The 18799-nt window shown below is 39.3% G+C and overlaps 1 protein-coding gene across 3 annotated transcripts in view; it reads right to left on the bottom strand.

Annotated features, from left to right (window-relative positions):
- Positions 1 to 1491: 1491 nt before the first annotated feature.
- The window catches only part of chd3 (chromodomain helicase DNA binding protein 3), a 44468-nt gene continuing 27160 nt past the window's right edge, over positions 1492 to 18799 (bottom strand). Inside the window, exons 33-41 of one of the 3 annotated variants that reach the window (XM_072687658.1) lie at positions 18441 to 18587; positions 18213 to 18341; positions 17782 to 17890; positions 17213 to 17345; positions 16051 to 16246; positions 14248 to 14411; positions 13598 to 13724; positions 6638 to 6700; positions 1492 to 3840 (exon numbers count right to left, since the gene is read on the bottom strand). In XM_072687658.1, coding sequence (XP_072543759.1) covers positions 3737 to 3840; positions 6638 to 6700; positions 13598 to 13724; positions 14248 to 14411; positions 16051 to 16246; positions 17213 to 17345; positions 17782 to 17890; positions 18213 to 18341; positions 18441 to 18587 — 1172 coding nt within the window. In that variant the 3' untranslated portion in view covers positions 1492 to 3736. Of the gene's footprint in view, positions 3841 to 6637; positions 6701 to 10216; positions 10504 to 13597; positions 13725 to 14247; positions 14412 to 16050; positions 16247 to 17212; positions 17346 to 17781; positions 17891 to 18212; positions 18342 to 18440; positions 18588 to 18799 lie in introns of those variants that run through there. The other 2 variants (XM_072687659.1, XM_072687657.1) reach the window with 2 other exon arrangements.

The raw sequence follows: 18799 nt of genomic DNA, 5'->3' as shown, positions 1-18799 counted from the left end.
TAGCGATGCATGAAACAGCTAGTGTTTCATTGTGACCAAAAATATATAAACGTCTCTCGGCCTTAAGGCTTCCATAAATATTGCCATTACTGTTAATTAAATCTGAAATGGAAACTCTGCCATTGTAAACACACTTTGTTGCGACTGGATTTCCTAATCATGCCTCTGCTTCCCTTTTGTATATCCTGCTCCCCTCCCCCTCCTCCCAGCACCCCTCGTTTCCCCCTAAAGCCCCTCTCCATTTCCCCATGCTTCCAGCTCTCACTTCCTGTATCATTATCTCGACCGAATAGTTGAAAACCTTGGAGGAAAAACATGTGCTTGTTTGTCTCCCCATCCAGCCTTTCCCCCGTTTTTTTTCACGTTTTGGGGGTTGCTCCTTGCACACAATCCACATTTGGCTTGCTGCAGGGGTTTCTGCTTTTCAGAATCGGCGTCCAAGATAAACTCGTCTGGGTTGAGGTGAAGTGTGGAATGGCTGCATGTGTGAGTGTAAATGTGCGACCAGGGCCAGAGTGCAAATGCAGTTTAAAATTTCATGCCTCTTCCGTCTAACTCTAAACCAATATCTTTATACTTTTTTTTCACCCAGTTTAATTCGCTTAAAAATGTTTGTTTGGCCATGACAATACAAATGATGGTAAAACCTGGTATTAAAAACTGGTCGGTTAGGTTGCACTGTTACATAAAGCTGGTATTAAACCAGTGCCAGTGATTTCGTAATAAAAGTGGGAAGCGCGTAAGCGAAAGGTGATGGGTGATCTGCTCAACCACTTTGCCCTGACAATCAGTTTTATGTAATAAATAAGCTTACGAAACAGGAAAAGGTCTGATATAAACGTTCTGTTGTTTCTTGGTGACCTTTTAAGACCTGCTGGCTTTGGCTGTCAAAAGTGCCATCTTTGACTCATCCAAGGTTTAACAGTGTAATTCTAGGGACTGGGGTGATGCATCAGTTTGTGGGTTCTGCATTTCTAATTATACATGGAGAACAATGATGACAAAAGGGCACATCCCACTTCTCTACACACGTTGATTCTGTGTGAGCTGAATAGCCAATTACCCAACCCATCACGTGTAAAGCTCCTAGCATTGGGAGGCTCCACCGGCACAAGCACAACCAGCCTTTTTTCAAGCATTATCACTGGGCAACCGGAGGAAAGCGTTTGGTACCCAGCTTTGATGAATTGGCCAGCAGATGCATGTGCCGGCCAGCATCGCACTGAAGTAATGTGGGGAGATTAAGCCAGCTACTCACGCGGCGTGAGCAAGGCCAAACGTGCTCTCTCGGACTCAGTTTGAGATGGCTGGGAGCCCGGGATTTGAAACAACGACCCTCGGGTCATAGTGGCAGCGTCTTAGTCTGCTGGACCACTCGGAGCCCCAAAGACACATACCTCAGACATCAGAGAACAGTTTACAAAAGTAAATAAATGTGTCCTATTATACCTTATACTGAAACCCTCTGCTAATAACAGACACCGTCTTCCATTGTGTTTTTCATTTGAATCTTTATTACAAACAAAACAAAATGAAAAGAAAGATGTATTATTAACATGTTCCGTTCGTTGTCCACCCGGAGTCAAATCACAACATAGCCACTGATTGGAACTGGTTTGGAACCACAACTTACACAGTGACACTTATCAATAAATGAAAAAATAAAAACAACACAAAACTGTTGAAAAAAAAGAGAGAAAAATGAAAAACAGAAATATAGAGTGGACAAAAAGTGCTTGATACAACACTTAGAACTCTCCCAATTACTCTTAAGCACTGAAATGTATCACTTTTCTCAGTTTTTCACGCGGGAGGTATGCCAGGGAGTGGAGCAAATAAATTAACTTTTCAACTCGCCGACTAATGTTTTGAGTTGCGGCCTAGCTAAAGAGCAAGCAGGTACAGAGTTTATATACTCTCTTCAACTCTTTACAGCTGTTTTTTAACCATTAAGGCGCTTATGTTATAATACTGTGCATTTGAGGAGCCAAAGGTGTCACCTCTGAGACTTTCCAGAGATGATGGAGGAATTTTGCTTTCTGATTTAAGATATAATAGATAATAGATGTATGCATTATATTTTCAATGCATTTCAGGGTTACACGTGTGATCCACTTCGTATAGGTTATTTATTCGCAAGCCCCAAATCTACTGTAGATTGCAAGCTAGAAGGATGTTAATCATTCCGAAGTATCGTTCGACCTCTTCGTTGGCTATCGTCACAATATGCCGTATATAGAGAAACACCATGGACCAAACTTACAAAGAATTATCGTTTCAGGTTTTTTTTTTCTTATTTTCATTTGGTAGAAGCTTCGCAATCGTAACATCAAGGACAACATCAACAGCAACGTCAACAATAATTATAGTTGCTATAACGAGGATTAAAAACACAGAAAAAAACACAATGAACCAAGTTTAAATATGCAAACAATTGAGAGACTTTGTAAAAAGGAGAATTAGAAATATGAAAAACAAAGAGGAAAGGAGTGCTGAGACATAAGGACGATAAGGTGATTTTTGACCTAATAAAAGGAGGGGAGAGTACAGTGATGGAGGGTTAAAGGCAAAGGGGAACTAGGAGACATTTAGGACTGTTCAAATAGTCCTGTAGTATGTAGTAACCATCATGAAGTTGACAGAGATAAATAACTATTAGAGGTTTAATGACCACCGTTCCAGGCTTAAACCGTTAAGCCCATAACTTCCAAATGTGACAGACCTATGTGCCAATAATTGAAATACATACGGGTGCCCACGTTTTCTATCCAACCAAAATACCACAATCAATACTGCATTTTCTGCGACCTACAGAAATCCAATTCTGTAGTTTTACCCAATTCTCTTCTCCACCATAACCGTTAATTAACTGAACAGCAATATTCTCCAGCTACATGCTCTGTTAAACTAGTTAACATAGCATGGTCCACAGCTACTAGTACTGCAGCAATAAAAAAACAACAAAATATGTCCTGCTGTTACTTTTTACTGTTACGTTTTTTTGCGATTTAAAATTAAAGAGCTGTTATGAATGACTCGTGAATGGTTTGCTGAGACTGCATTATGCACTATGGAACGGTAGGCACAGCTTAATGTGTAAATGTTTACTTCCATTGAAGCACAAAGCGTTGACAAGCATGCTGCTGAAACGAAGTGTGTGTGTGGGGGGGTGAATATATGAAGCCTGTCAAATGCTTTTACACACACATGCAGCTTCATCTCTGAGTCAGGGGGGATACAGGGTGCTAGTGAGGTTCTGGGGTTGTGTGTGAGTGTCTGGTATGTTGTGTTACGTGTATATGTGAGATTGCTTTGAATAACCAGATTGTGAAAAGTTGGTTTGAGGCAGATTCTGATATGAAGAGTGTCAGTGAAAGAGCAGGTCTACAAGGAGGAGTATATCAAGAGGGTGTGTGCCCGTGTGTGAAAAATGTTCAGTTTTGTTTACTCAGACTGTAACACTGGGTTTCATCAAAGCGCTGCCGTTATAGTAACTAGGTAGTTTGCCAGTTAAAGGTGCATACTCAACTATCGGATGTGTGTTAGGGGGAAGCTGTTTCCACTTGTTGTTCATTTATGCCAATTTCTGACTCCCTGTATTTATTCACTGCAGGTTTCCCATTACTGTGGGTGTGCTGAGAGATTTTTGCTTCCGTGTGTGTGTGTGTGTGTATGAGAGAGAGTGAGAATGTGTTTGACTGTGTGTATATGCATGTGTGTGCATGTTAGGTTGTCCTCAGTCATCGATGCAGATCACTTCTCCAGAGCGTTGTTCCCTCCTTCCCATTAGAAGCTCCACCTCTCTCTCTTTCTTAACTGACATGGGAGGCCCGTTCAGCACTACAGGTAACAAACAGACACACACATACACAAGGTCAGGGGTCAGATTGAGCAGGTTTCACATTTAGAAAGGTTTAACCTTTTAAAATCTCAGCAATAACAAAAACATGGTGCAACTCAAGTATTTTCCCCAAGTATTCTTTATGTAGTAATTATACAGGTAATATCAATATAATATCACTGTACTAGTAGTATACTAAATGGGCCCACTCTTAGGTTGATAAAATACACAGACTAGATTACAGCCACTTCTTATTTTTTTTACTGCAACTGTACTAAAAGTGAACATATAGGTATAATGTTAGTTTACTAGTTACATACTTCAATACTACCTTTAGTCTCTGAAAGCACACTGTGTAAAGTATACTCCCTGTAAACTACTTGTCTAAAGGTTTCCAACTATATTACTCCTTTTTATATGAAATGTTCTATATTATATCCTTTTTTATGTGAGCTTATACTACTAGTTTACTACTTAGATTTTAGACTGGAAATGTCAGTGCTATCTGGCCAGATATGACTGGTATTACTGTACATTCCACCTTTGCCAAATCAATATGAACAGGTCTAAAAGAGAAGTCTTGAGTCAAATCACAAGTACAGTGTTGTAACTAATTATACATTTATGTATGTGTATTTGTATGGTTATGGCTTATATTAACAGCCAGTATGAATCAATCTGTTACAATACCACACAATTGTCAATAAAATCAGCCAAATGTTTATGTTTCCCTCATGCATGTTTTTCTTTAAGCTTGCACCCCAAACCACAACATACGAAAACTTTACGTATATGACAAGAATACATTCCAGTCAGTATTATCAATTAGAAAGACCTGTTCACCTGTACATCTACTCATGTAGATATACTCATTCATGTAATGATGTAATCAGTCAATCATGCTGCAGCAGTGCAATGCATACAATCATAAAGATATGGATCAGCAGCTTCACATTAACCAGAAACTGATGATTTTCTGGAATTTTCAGCACAGCAATTGTTCAGAAATGTTCAGAAGAATGTAATAAAGGAAAAAACTTGAGCTGACAAAAAAAACTACTGCAGCTCCGATAACTACTCTGTACAACTGTGGTAAGCAGAAAAGTAACTTAAAGGCAGATGGGTTACAATAGACTGAAGACCACGTTGGGTTCCACATAGTGTTCCTAACAGCTAAGTGCTTAGAGAGTGTATTTTATTAGGATTAGAATTCTGTTAAAATGAGTGTGCACATATGGACTTGTTTTACAGGGAAAATGTCCTTCCTTCAAAAACGTACAGATTGTAAATCAAACACAGTTTGTTGTGTAACTCACTGGGTTAAATATGCAACTGCATTTGAATAATATAGCAAAATAAAACTGATACACTAACATCTAAGGACCAGTTTCAGTGTGTTTACTGGAGCACCACTACTTACTCTAAGCCTTACTTATTCTGGCTTCTTTTCTTGCTCACCTTTTCTTCACCTCTTCCTTCATTCGCTTGCTTTTCCCTTTACTGTTTTCTCCCTCTTTACCTTCTTTTTTCTTTCTTGCACTTCATTCACTTTCTGTCTTCTTATTTCCTCTCTCTATTAATCTCTTTCTCTTCCTTTTACATTTGTCTTTCTTTTAGCTTTCCCTCCTTTTTCCTGTTCTCCTTTTATTATTCCAGCCTGTTTCACTTTTTACATAGCATTTGCTTCTACACATATCTCAGCAGAAAGGGTGACTAATCATACATTATTAGATAATACTGTAAACAACTATTATATAACAAACAAAACCCAGTGCAGTGGTGACCATATTTTAATGTGAGGTTTCATATACATTCAGGATATGACATTTAATGACAGTAATATAAAAATGCATATAATGTCTAGAGGTACTAGAGGGTCAGAGGATTGCTTTTACAGAGTATGCACCCCACCCAACCCCGAGACACACACATTCAGTGGCAAAACCTGGACACCCCTGGTCAAAATATCTGTTTCTGTGAACAGCTGAGTTGGTGTAGCGCAATGGATAACACCCCTACCTGCCAACCATGTGGGAGACTGGGGTTTGATTCCCAAGGCAAGACTCCTAACACTCTGTTGGTCCACATCTGTAATATGAGTAACCTAGTAGGTCGCTCTAGATAAGAGTGTCAGCTAAATGCCATAGATGTAATGTAAAAGGTTTGTTTTCCAAAAGGCTAAGTTAAGAATGACACATTCCTTTATTTTCAGTACGTAGTAACAACCCCTTTGGCAAGTATCACAACTTGTAAACGCTTTTTGTAGCCAGCCGAGAGTCTTTCAGTTCTTGTTTGGGGAAATCCTAGCCCATTGCAAATAGCTTTTAGTTCTGAAACATTGAGGTCTAGTGTGGATTTTGAGTTTTTTTTTTTAAGGATTTTTTATTTATTTACTTATTTATTTTTAGAATCATCCTCCCCCTGTTAAAGCAATCCAACACTTTTATTTTCTTTCTTTTTTTTATAGACGCTTGCTTTTAGAATTTTTAGGCGTTTAATGGAATTCATTCTTCCCTCTCCTAGTAAAATGTTCCCCAGGCCACTGGCTATAGCACAAGCCCAACGCATAATCAATCCATCCCTATGCTTAACAGTTGGACAGGTGGTCCTTCATATAATTCAGCAACCTTTTTTCTTCAAACATATTTTTGCTTCAAGACATTTTTTGGGAAGGTTTAAGGAGTCAAGAGTATTTTTAAAAGTTTAAAATTTGCATTAAATGGCCTTTCCTAATGACCCTGAATGAGTCACAGCCTTAACAGGCTAGTACTGGTCCAAGACCTTGACAACAGTTACCTGAGAGCTCAAATCTCTTGGGGTGCCCTTTTGCATGCTGCTCCCCTGCTTTTTTCACAAATTCTACAAAACAAAAATGATCAGGTTTAAAAGGTTAAACAGAATGTTTCATATTTAACTACTCATTTAACTTTTCACAGTAACAGGAATGTTGTCTAGGAGTGCCCAAAGTTCTGCATGCCACTGTACATTAAATTACTACACAAAGTGTGTCTGTCATCCTCCAGAATTGTCTGTCCTACTGCAACCAGTCGGCACATGCTCACTGTTGTTACAGTTGCGTCATAAAAAAAAAAAAAAAAGAAAATCTACAAACTTCCATTCTTGGACAGGAATCTACAGTGAACATTCAGTGGCTATGATGGGTGACAGCAGAGTAAATGTCTGTTCTACTCTATTCTTTTCTAGTCTATTCTACTGACATTTGCTAAAAAAAGAGATAATATCATCTAATACCTTTGGTTTGCATAAATGACCAAAAGTCCCGTTATTGTTTAAATCCATCTACATTCAAACTAGTCAAGGTACAATAGCACAGTAATGAATGAATCTTTGTAGTTGGTATTCTAATGTAGGAAAAACCTGATTTATCAAAGGACTTCATGCATGTGGAAAAATATCATTAAGTGATTCCAAGGACACTATCAATGATTAGATTGCGAATCAGGTGCAAAAGGTGCAAACAGTCTTTTTTTCATTCTTTTTTTTCCATTCAGGTTGTCTAGATATGATGTAATTCATAAAGAAATTCAAATCCCAAACATACTTCCTGGGTCTCATAAACATAAGAGCAAGGGGGTTTGGCTGAGTGAGCAGTGTCTGCTGACCTTATTAGCTATTAATCGGTATCACACTGTGCATTAGAGGACAGCTGGAGTAGCTGAAGAGCACCACAAAGCAAACATATTACATAAACAAGAATGTTCAAATATAGTACTGCCCTGATCATCTGAGGTGTTACCATGTCTGAAGTGACTAAATGTTGTAGCTTGTGCAAAATAGTTTACAAATCGTCCATATCTACAAACTATTGTAGAAAATGGAAAATGGAAAGACAAAGCTTATCAACTTGAAATCTGATTCAGACCATTTCATAAACACAAACATGTTTAAATGGCCAAAAATAAACAACCCATTCTTATTTAATAAGCAAAGAAACAAGAAGATGGGAACAAATAAGTTCTATGTAATAACAGAAGACCCATCTTGTGACTTTTTGGGTCCTCGAAAGCCATGTTGCACACATGAGCCAAAGAAAATAACTCATATCGCACATTCAGATCTGGAGCAGTCATCTGCTTTTTTGCTCTCTCTCGCTCTCTCTCTTTCTTTCTCTCTCTCTTTCTCACAAACTTGATCCAGGGGAATCAAATACTTTAATTCACTGCCTCACTGCACAGGTTTGCTCCTGCAGAACTGCCTTCACTCTCTCTCGTTCAGTAACCCAGAAAAACATTCAGTTGGCAGTCGGCCTCCCTGACCCCTGCCTGTCTAAACAACCACTTCGCTTACACAATTAATCACTCACCTAGAGGCAATGAGAACGAAGCCACACACACAGAGCATCAGTGTCAAATCTTCAGTTCACGGTGTGCCCAAGTGCATACACAAACACACACCTACACTCCACACACAAATAGCCTCCAAGCTCCATCTATGCATAACTCCCACAATTGTACAGTGTGTACTTACGAATGTATGCAAGAACGTTTGCTAGTGCACACATAAAAACACAAAAATAGTGTTTGTGTGTGTGCCTATGGGAACCCCTAGAATACTTCCATCAATAATACTCCCACCACAGTTCTGCACTGTATAAGGGTCCCACTGGGGAGCAGATCTGGCTACAACTCTGCACAGGAATTTAAGCATTGCCATTTCAGACTGGTCTGGTACCAGCTTGTCCTGGAAAAGTCCAAATTAGGGATGCACTGGAACATTTTTTTTTCAGCAGTTTAAAACTATAATACATACATGTAGGGCACTGAGAATAAGACTCCGAAGGTCAATTGTTTCATAATTGTTGAACTGTTGATTCATTTTACAGGGCCATTGCATAGCTCAAACAGACGTGACACTTACTGCCAAGTTTTACATTACTGTATGTATTATTTTGTATTATTTAACAGTCACTTTTATCCTGACTTGTTCACCACGGTCAGTTGAAATTAATGTTAGGATATTTATTAAACACGCATAATTCTCCAACTGTGCATGTGGGCAGTGGTGTTATCCGCTGTCCATTTCAGTGTGTTGTCAAGAATGCCTACCACTAGTGACTAAACATGCATCAGTGCATGCACAAGCTAAACAGCAGGGCGCTAAACTATCAGCTGTGATTGTCAGCTGTAATGCCAATACTGGAGTCATTATAATACTACTCTAAATGTAAGTGCTGCAAGAAAAAGCACCAATCTCAGATTCTATCTCAGGTCTAACCAACAATGGAATCCGGGCAAGCCAGTTAGAGCTGAGCACAGCCAGGTATATTCTGGAAAACAAGAAGCGACACATGTTTTCTTTCCCAGTGTCAGATTTCTTTGTTAAATCCGAGGCCAGAAATGTGCCCAGCCAACACACACTTCAGTATCTTCATTACTTTTTTCTGGTCATCCATGAGGTCAGTCAGCTCAAATTAAACATTGTGTCATCCAGTCTTAAAAGTCCAGGTTTTGCATCCACAAGATGCAGAAAAAACATGATATCTAAAACACTACTGTTCAGTTCAGTTCTTGTTCTGTTTTTTTTAGAGATAGGAAGAACCCATAAAAATATGGAGTGAATGTGCAATGTGTAAGTGCAAAAAAACCAAGACTGTCCATCTTAAGCTTAAATCGTTGATTCCCAAAGCCTCTGATTTGGATGGGAAATGTTGAGGAAACAAAAACAAACTCACAACTTGTCCTTGGAATTCCTTGGTTTTGACACTGTGAAAGGTTGCAGTACTCACTCTGTGAGCAAAACGGGGGGGTGGGGTGGGGGGTAGTAGCAGTGGTTCAGAGAGACAGAGAGAAACAGAGAGAGAGAGAGAGAGATTTCCACAGGAATTAGGGAGTAAAGGTCCTGGGTACTTAGACATGCGCAGTCATTTCTCTTGCCAAGTGAAAAATGAATCCGCTGGGGCTTCTTTCTGAGCGAGAGATGAAAGCAAGAGGGGGGCAGAGGGAGTGAGAGAGAAAGGGGCGCTTTTTGCAGGCCGTCTCTCTGGCAGAGTGCACATAGCTTTCGTTTTTCACTGGAGTGGTCGGTCGATTTCCTCTTTTGTCACTCTCGCTTGCCTCCTTTTACTCACTCGCTCATCTCATTCGCTCCTTCTGTCTGTCTGTTCACCTCAATGCCTGTTCATATTACTCTCGATGGCTTCATCATCCTTGCCTTGACAGTCAGGGAGGTTGTGTGTACTTTAAGTGGCTTTCAGCTCCAACCCCTTATAGTTTCTGTCTTTCTTTTTCAATCAGCTGAAACGCTTCCTTACAGCCCCTCTTCTGCACCCAACTTTCCGTTTCTCCCTCTCCATTTGTCAGTTATATAGCCCCCCACCACACTTTCTATTACTGCTTCCCCTCCCCGCACTTTCTCTTCCTCCATTTCCCCTCCTTTTTCTTGCCTTTCGTCTTCCCTCTCCCTCTCTCTGAGCTTTTCTTCCTGGCTTGTGGGCGGTCAGGGCTTTTTGGGTCGGCCATTGCGCGGCAAGTTTTCCACCGTGTTGCTGAGGCGGTATTTGACGATGATGCTGTGCACGGTGGATTTTGGCATGCGCAGTTCCTGCCCGATTGACCCTTCCGACTTGCCGTCCTTCCACAGGTCCACCACACGCTGACGCTGCAGGACATCGTGCTCCTTGGTCTTCAGGCAGGGCAGGGCTTCTGTGGGGGCAGAAAGGTGGCATACTGTAGACACTGGCGGGGCAGCGAGCGGGCTAGCAGCAGCAGCAAGATCAGATCAGAACGAGTGGAACAGTATTAGTCCGCAAGATATTCACAGACACATCATCAGCAGACTCAAGGCAAGAGGAAGGCGTGAGGCCATTCGAAAAGAAAAAAAGAAAAACAGAAAAAAGGTGGTTGGAAAGTGCACCACCTTATGCACAAAACATTCTGTATTGACAATTCCCAACTTTCCAACTGACATATCAGTCCGTGGATATGAAATCCCCAGCGCTCTACTCGATGTTTTTACAGTGTGATAACTGCCATGATTAACTTTACAAAGAAATGCAGTAGAGATGTTGACAAGCTCAGTTAAAAAAAAAATACCCATTTCACTCCAAAAACAAATACGTCTAAAATCATTCACGCTGTGAGGTTCGTGACTCCTGAAAAACACACTGACTTTAAGTGTCAGTGACTCAGGAATGAAAAACAAAAGTAATTTGTTCTTTTATAGCCCGAAAAAATATAAGAAAAATGGACTGAGTTGAAACAAGGTCCTAATTCTCCTAACAAAGCGTAGGTTAAAGAGTTCATAGTGTTCTTTTCCATCTCTCTTCAACTGCCTCTCACTCTCTCCATCTCACTTCTTATCTCCCTCTCTCCAACTCCTGCTCTCCCTCCATTTCTCTCTCTCTTTTTCCTTGTCTCTTGTTTCTTTTGTCTTTTTTGTTTAGTCTGGTGGTGCTGTTTTCAGTCTCTCTCCTTGGCTAAGTTAATGTGGGGGTCACCACAGTTGTCTCAATTGGGGACCAGAGCGCTCAGACTGGCCTCATATGCGGCATATTTTTAGCCCAGTCAGGGGTCAGTGCGTGCGGCCTCAGCGCAGAGCCCCATCTGCCTTCGTGCGCTCACCGTTAGGAAAACCAGCACATTTTCTCCCGTGTTGCAGTTTTTTTCTCTCTTTTTTTTCTCTCCCCTCTTAAAAATATCCCTGGCCTGAGGAGAAAAAATGTTCCCTCGGCTGAGCGATTCCTGGCACGGCTAGGGCAGTGGATCAGCGTAATGACATTTTCAGAAAAAGCTCCATTGCACCAAAAAACGGGGCTACTATGTCTCCCACAGACGCCTTGGCTGAGTGATGGGTATAGAAGTACTCGATCAACAGTGCACAGGAACACATGAACTCCTTCAGGGCAATGTGTAAACTGGTCACGTTTTAGAACAAACACTGTCAGTCACGACTGTTTTGTGTGTATCCTGCACTTGTTTATGCTGTTGCAAAATTAATTTTGAAGCAATAAACACAGCTTACTGGCAGAGCGAGTGTAGATGTTTTTGGATCAGAGGAAAAGGGAGAATTATGCAGTCAAAGTTCCTTAGAGGTCTTTTCAAATTAAAAGGCAATTGCCTGAAACTGTAACAAGATTCACATTTTGCAGAACAACGCACACTTGAAGTCCTTGGCTCATGGCCTCAGGTTTTATAACAACTGGCCAAATAACGTGCTTTTGTTTACAGAGTTCCTACTCTTTTACGTGCAGCCAATTCAAGGTTTTTCTGTGCTCTTTCAAAGTTCAGTCTGTTTTTTCACATGCATTCCTAGACATTTTATGGAGTAGACTACTTTTGCAGATTAAGCATGTTTCAATCTTTTACGCATGGTAGGAACTCTGATTTAATAGCAAGACTGTCACTGTATCTGTTGCACAGAAAATTATACAGATATTCAAGTTTCATAAAATAAGATGGTCATCTGAAGGTATATTAATTTTATATAACTTTCAGCATGCAATGTGTGCAAAATTAGTGAGTGTATTAGAGGGAGCTGTCGTGCAAGTACAATACCTCACACACAATACATACAATGCATATGCAACTTCGTTTTCATATGAGCATTATGTTATGTGTTGTTATCATGTACTTTATGTTGTGTGTTAATAAATGTGAATGAGATATTTCTTACAGAATTGCACATGCTTTGATCCATTTGTTTATACAGGTATTATAAACACATGCACTTTTTAAAAGTAGAAATCTGACTTGGAATTAAGTTATTTTAGGTGTCTTGCTCACCAGCCACTAAAAATGTTGCCTGTCAGAGGTCATGCCAATATAATGTTTTTTTTCAGCCTTTTATTTAGCAAACTAGGCCTACCACTTAATTGAAATGGTCCACAGATGTTCATTCCCCAGAAAGTGAAAACAAAACAAATAACTCAGGATGAATATGACTACCAGTAAACAAAGTAAGAATCTAGGGCACAGACAATACGTCCTTACAGTGAAAAGTATGCCTCAAGTTCAATTATACAGATTTCCTTTCTCTTTTCCATTTAAACTGTCATGATAATAGTTTCTGCTTCTAAAGGTTCTTCATTTTACAAGAGTAATGTGTCAGTATCTACTGGTGTCTATGTACGTCTGTGTGTTTTGAACAATGTTTAACCAGCAAATCCACCTGTGGTAAGCCACAAATTTACACAACACTCCACAGCTCGAAAAGCACAACCACAGCAACATATTTTACTCAATAATGTTCCTTCAAGTAAGTCAAATCTCTCTCTGCTTTCAGTGAAGAAATTCACTCTCTCTAATGGTTATCATGCTAAAACATCACTTATTAAACTGTCAAGAACTTTATTGGTATATATTACAGGAAGTCTGTTGTGATGGAAAGTTCTGATCAGTTCCAGTGAACCTAATCTCCATGCTTCAACATGCATGCCTTTACTAACAATATCTCATATCTTTCATATCTCATCATTACTAAAACATCTAATCAGCCAAACTTAAAAAAAAGGAAATTACATGACACATGCAAAGCTCTTTCCCAAAGCTTTTATGATTAGAGTTTACTAATGGTTTCATTACTAACATAGGTTTTGGTTGGAATTTATCCTTGAAAACAAACAAGAGACACTCCTTCTAAAATCCATTTTTTGTAGGATTATGGACAAGCTCGGGCTCTGTGCTCTTTGCTGAGCTCTAGCCTTGGCCAATTTAACTAAGCCTAATAGTGAAACCATTGGTGTAACTTTCATCATGGTTTTGGAGAAGCCCTTTGTATGAATGGAACAACAGCGCTCACCTGATATGAATGACCCCGGAGGCATCTGGCTGTAGTTGGCCCCAGCCAGAGTCATGCCCCCTGGGGGCGCTGGTGTGAATGGGGGGCCATAGTTCTGTGGGGTGGCATAAGGTCCTGGAGGAATAGGCTGGAGAGGAGGAAGACCATATCTTAGTACACTGTAGAAATGATTTACAGAACTCTCGCTTGTCTTGTCCATTAACTCTAGCTTGTCTTGTCTTGTGATGTCAAGAAACTACAATTTTAATAAACATAAACATCAACCAACATTATTTAATGACATAAATGGCAGTTTAGTTAAGCATTGCTTTTTGGACATTGTCAAGTTTGAAAATGTTTTTCTTCTTCATCATTGATGATAATACATACCAAAACATTTTACACACATATCTCAACTGACACAGACAAAAATGTTTGACTTTGTCCTAACTCTTGATCATACACAACATTCCAGAAGTTCAAAGCACCTAGCTGTTTTAACTGTCTTTGCCTGCTAAAACCTCACAAGTATTTTAGTCTACTGTATCTGTACCAGTCATATCTAGCTCTTTGTATTTGTAGTTGAGCTTAGCTGGGCCACAGTTGAGCTAAGCTGGACCAGTGTTTATACTGAGTGGGCGCTGTCAAAGTGTGTCTGTTGGTGGATTTACCGGTGGTGTGTGTGTCTCAGTGCCCTTGTTGGCCAGTCTGCTGAGGATGCTCCTCTCAGACATCTGCAGACGTGCTGCGATGGGAGGGACTCTGGAGAGAGTGGCTGGAAGCCGCGTCACATCCGCCTTCATATCGCTAAGCAGCTCCTCCAGTTGGTTGAGAACTGCAATTAAACAATGCCAACTGTCAAAATACACCAATTGGAAAAATACTTAAAGACATTCATGTGAAACTTCTTAATTTAAAAAACACTGATTAACCAGAACCAACCTTCACTCAAATTGGAATTAACCTTTTTACGTAACTTTGGATAAAAGGGGCTTACCAGATGTGCATCCACAGTATGATAATGTAGCTATTGTTAGATTTTAATTAAAAAGTTGTATTTAAATGGCCCATATCTTATTTTAATATTTGTTTGTATTTTGTTCCACTTACATAAAGTCCACTTATGTAAGTCCACTTATGTCCTACCTGTCCCACCTATTCTGCACCGGAGACTTTTGCTATGCTTAAACATATTTGTTTTTTGTTGCTGTGCCTTTAACATTTGCCCTAGAAGATAGAGTAAAAAGTACAAAAAGAAAAGCATTTCCTATGTTAAAATAACAAAAACTCCAAACATTTATCTTATAAGACAGCACTTCTATTATATCCTGTTTTATTACTATTCAGCTTATTGTTGTAGTTATTGGGAACATTTTCTGATGTAGTTGGTAAATCAGAACCTATTTATCAGTTGTCACCTCTGAGGCAAACCAGACACAGCTGCATTGCCAAGGTAATGACAGATGTGATGGAAAATTGAAAAAAAGAGCCAAAATGACTGCTTTTGCCATCGGAGGTAGAAATAATTAGCTATTCCTTTTAAATATTCACCTTATAACAATGTCAGGCTTAAATGTACAATAATATCAAAAGTCAAGAATTGCTTAACAAAAATATATGCAGTTCACACTTATTTATCCACTTACTATATTTGTAAGGTATATTTTGTACCTGTTGCCTTTTAGGCAAACACTTTCCTTAAAAACTAAACTTCTTTTTATTATAATTTCATAATATCACAAACTAATTTGTTTTGTAATCACTATTAAATTACTATTAGTCAATTGATGACTATTTCAAACCAACACCAGTTGCAGAAAGGAGATTAAAGCAAAGATTACCATTTCTTGTCTACCAAGCGTATTTGTTCTTTATCTGTACTCTATAAGTTGTAATTATATATAAAATACCAATTTTTATTTATATGATGTGTGATTGCAAACCTCTGAATGGTAGTATGTCATAAAACAATGCATGCTCCAGTATGTGGAATAGTTCTAGTGAATGTAATTCAACTTTAAACAAACTTTCACACACTGGCTGAAATCGATAATTCTGATTATCGCATCAGCTAGTCATTACAGCTTTCCAGCAACAGTAAAACTGACGAGCCAAATGACATTGGAGCCAAAAGCCTGTTTGTCTTTGTAGAATACAATTCTGGTTCCCACAGAGTGCATTTGTAGCACGAAAATGCCTTTTGTGGTCGTGAGTGTTCTCATATCTCAGAGATATTGTGAAATATGGAATTGTTCCAGAAGCAGCATTTCTTTTTTTGTGCATTTGCTCAGCAATGCTGTACTTTGCTCCACATACAAGTTGTAGATGCCTCATAGGAGGACTTTGTGAGAATCTATAAAATATTGAAATCATGCAAATATGGATATGTGGATATATGTGTAATATGGATTTGTTGTACATACAGATGTGCACATGATTTACAGATGTTAAACACATGAACATGTGCTTCTCACCCTTGTGCAGGACAGCGTTAGCAGGCTTGTTGCCTGCAAGCGACTCTTTGCTGAGGTGTTGGTGTGACTCAGCCAGGCATTCCACCTCTGCAAAGCGGGCATTCAGCGCCATGGCTGGGTGAGTGGGGTCCTGGGTCATATTGAGGTATGCCGCTCTGCGCAACTGCTCCTCTATCACCAATGCCTGCTCTAATAGCTAAAAAAGCAAGAGACAAATAGAGAGAGAAAAAGAAACCATATTAATGGAAAGCAGAAGCATTTACATAATTTCATAATTCATAGGAAGTTGAGAAAAGTTAGGAAAGAAAGAGTGAATTAGTAATGATGTATGTGTGAGAGAAAGAATGAGAGCGAGAGACAGAGACCATGGAACCTAAGGAGAAAGTTAAAAAAGAGAAAACTATGTCAACAAAAAATATCTAATTGTAAAGAACACATTTTTGGGATTTTTGAAGAGAAAAAGTTAAATCTGGAGATTAAAACCAAGTGAGAAATGGAATGGAATTCTTTTGGATGAAGGTGACTGAGAAAAACTGAAGCGGAACAATGTCTACTTAAGAGTTAAGGGAATTAACAAGGTCAGCCATGACAAAGCATTTTAATTTTTTAATTATATATATATGTGATAGAGAGGGCAAGCGTGTGGCAGGGAGGAAAGAAGTAATGAGGATGTAGAGAATGGGATATGAAACATGTGACAGAGCAAAACACCGGATAAAAAGAAAAAGAGAGGATGTTGTTTGCACAAGAGCTTGAGTCAGCATGATGCTTGTCTGCCATCACATGTTAACATGAGGAGGTGTAACAGCCTCAAATAAGTAAATTACTAAAACATAATTTTGTGTGTAGTTGTATTCTAGAATTTACTCCTACAGTTTCTGTGCATGTTTATGTGTTTTTACCTCTGCAAATGTGTGCAGGGTCATGATGACATACATATTTTGATGACACGCATGATGGTCTGAATAATAATAACATGATAATGGCATGGCAACCACATGCTTTTGTGCTGCTAACTAATCAAAATGTAACCACACAGGCCTCGTGTTTCAATATTACTGATGACTGCTTTAATATCAACTGAGAAATTTGCTGGTACACTGAAAAAAAAAAAGAATTAACGGTCAGTTCTGAAGAATGGTAAAAAAAGGAACAGCCTTACCTTAAACCTCCTGGCCAGGAATTTGTTCTTCATCTCCAAGAAGTTGCCCTTGTTGGCCTGTGACTTAAATGGCTCGTTAACAATGGCAAACTGGGGGTCATTCTGAATATCCTGCCAACGGGCATAACCATGACTGCAAGGGGGTTCGGTTAAGGTTCAAAATGGACAACCAAAGTTTAAGCAATGCCCTCCTAGCCAACCTATCCAACCAATTTGGTTTGAAAAAGTTTTTTTTTTGACGTTCACAGTGACGTTCTAATGACAGATGTTCTCCAATATTATTTTACACAGAACTTTAAGTCTAAAACAACTTAAACGTAATGTTTTGCTTTGGAGTTTGTTGAGGTTTTCCTTAGACTCCAAAACCATGATCAGAGTGAAACAAAGTACTTTTTTAAATGACTTGAAAGGGGCAGATATGATCTTCATATCTGATTCATGAGATAGCTTTATTCATATCAGGCAATGTCGAGCATCAAGGTCTCATGACATTCTCACTTAAATGCTCACATAAATGGTCATATGTCATGACTGTTTCTATGACAACAACCACTCATTTCCAAGGATACTGTACAATGCCTGCCAACAGCCAGAAGTCATGTCGTCGGTGCCAGATCTCATTCATCTTGCCAGAGGAGATAGCTGCTCGCTCTTCATTCTGCCACAGGGTGTGTAGCTCTGTAGAGAGGAAAATGTATATATAACTATAAAAACATATTTGTATATTATGAGGACATTCAGAGCTGCATATGTGCATATAAAAGAAAAAAGTATTTAAGTTTAAGAAGACAATCAGCAGATATCTTGCACCAACCCTGGAGTTATTAATCAATAATCTACTTTACTTATAAACCAATCTTCTGGACATATATCACCCAGCAGAGTTAAGCTCTGCCCTAGCTCAACTGGATCAGGTGAGTAACCTTTGGAGCTGGAAGTGAAACCGGACCATTTCCATAAACAGTGAATCCATGCACTGCTGCAGATAAAATCACTGTACCTGTGAATCCTCCATCTGCAATGTTAAACATAAACCGTGGGCGCTCGGGTGGTTTGCCATTGCCCTTGGATGTGTCCTCCTTTTGTACTTTGACTTCTTTACCAGCATCCTTTTCTCCCTTCACCTCCTCTGTAGAAAGAAAATAATGTTTTAAACATGGATGTTAAAGAAAAGATGTTAAAGATGGGGAAAAAAGCGCAAACCGAGACAGATCTCTCCAGAATTTACCTTTCTTAACATCTGTCACTTGGCCTTCAGCCTTCTCTTTCTTTTCTGTTGTTTCCACGTGAGCAGATGAGTCATCGTTTTTTTCTTTCTCTTCTACGGATTTCTCACCCGTTGCTCCTTTCTCACTCTTGTCCCCTCTCTCTGCCGCTGCAAAAAGAGACCAGCAGCTTACTTCCAATGATGACATGCACTAAATAATAATAAAAAGATAATAGCATGGCAACCACATGCCTTCGTGCTGATAACTAATCAAAATGTAACCGCAAACAACCCTCATGATGAAATTTGCTGGTACACTGGGGAAAAAAAACGAATGTTCTGAACAACGGTAAAAATAGAACAGATCTGATATTCTGTAG

This window comes from Salminus brasiliensis, chromosome 9 (assembly GCF_030463535.1).
Source record: "Salminus brasiliensis chromosome 9, fSalBra1.hap2, whole genome shotgun sequence".
Lineage (NCBI taxonomy): Eukaryota > Metazoa > Chordata > Actinopteri > Characiformes > Bryconidae > Salminus > Salminus brasiliensis.
The sequence above is the reverse complement of the archived record's forward strand: the minus strand, read 5'-3'. Positions and strand labels throughout refer to the sequence as shown.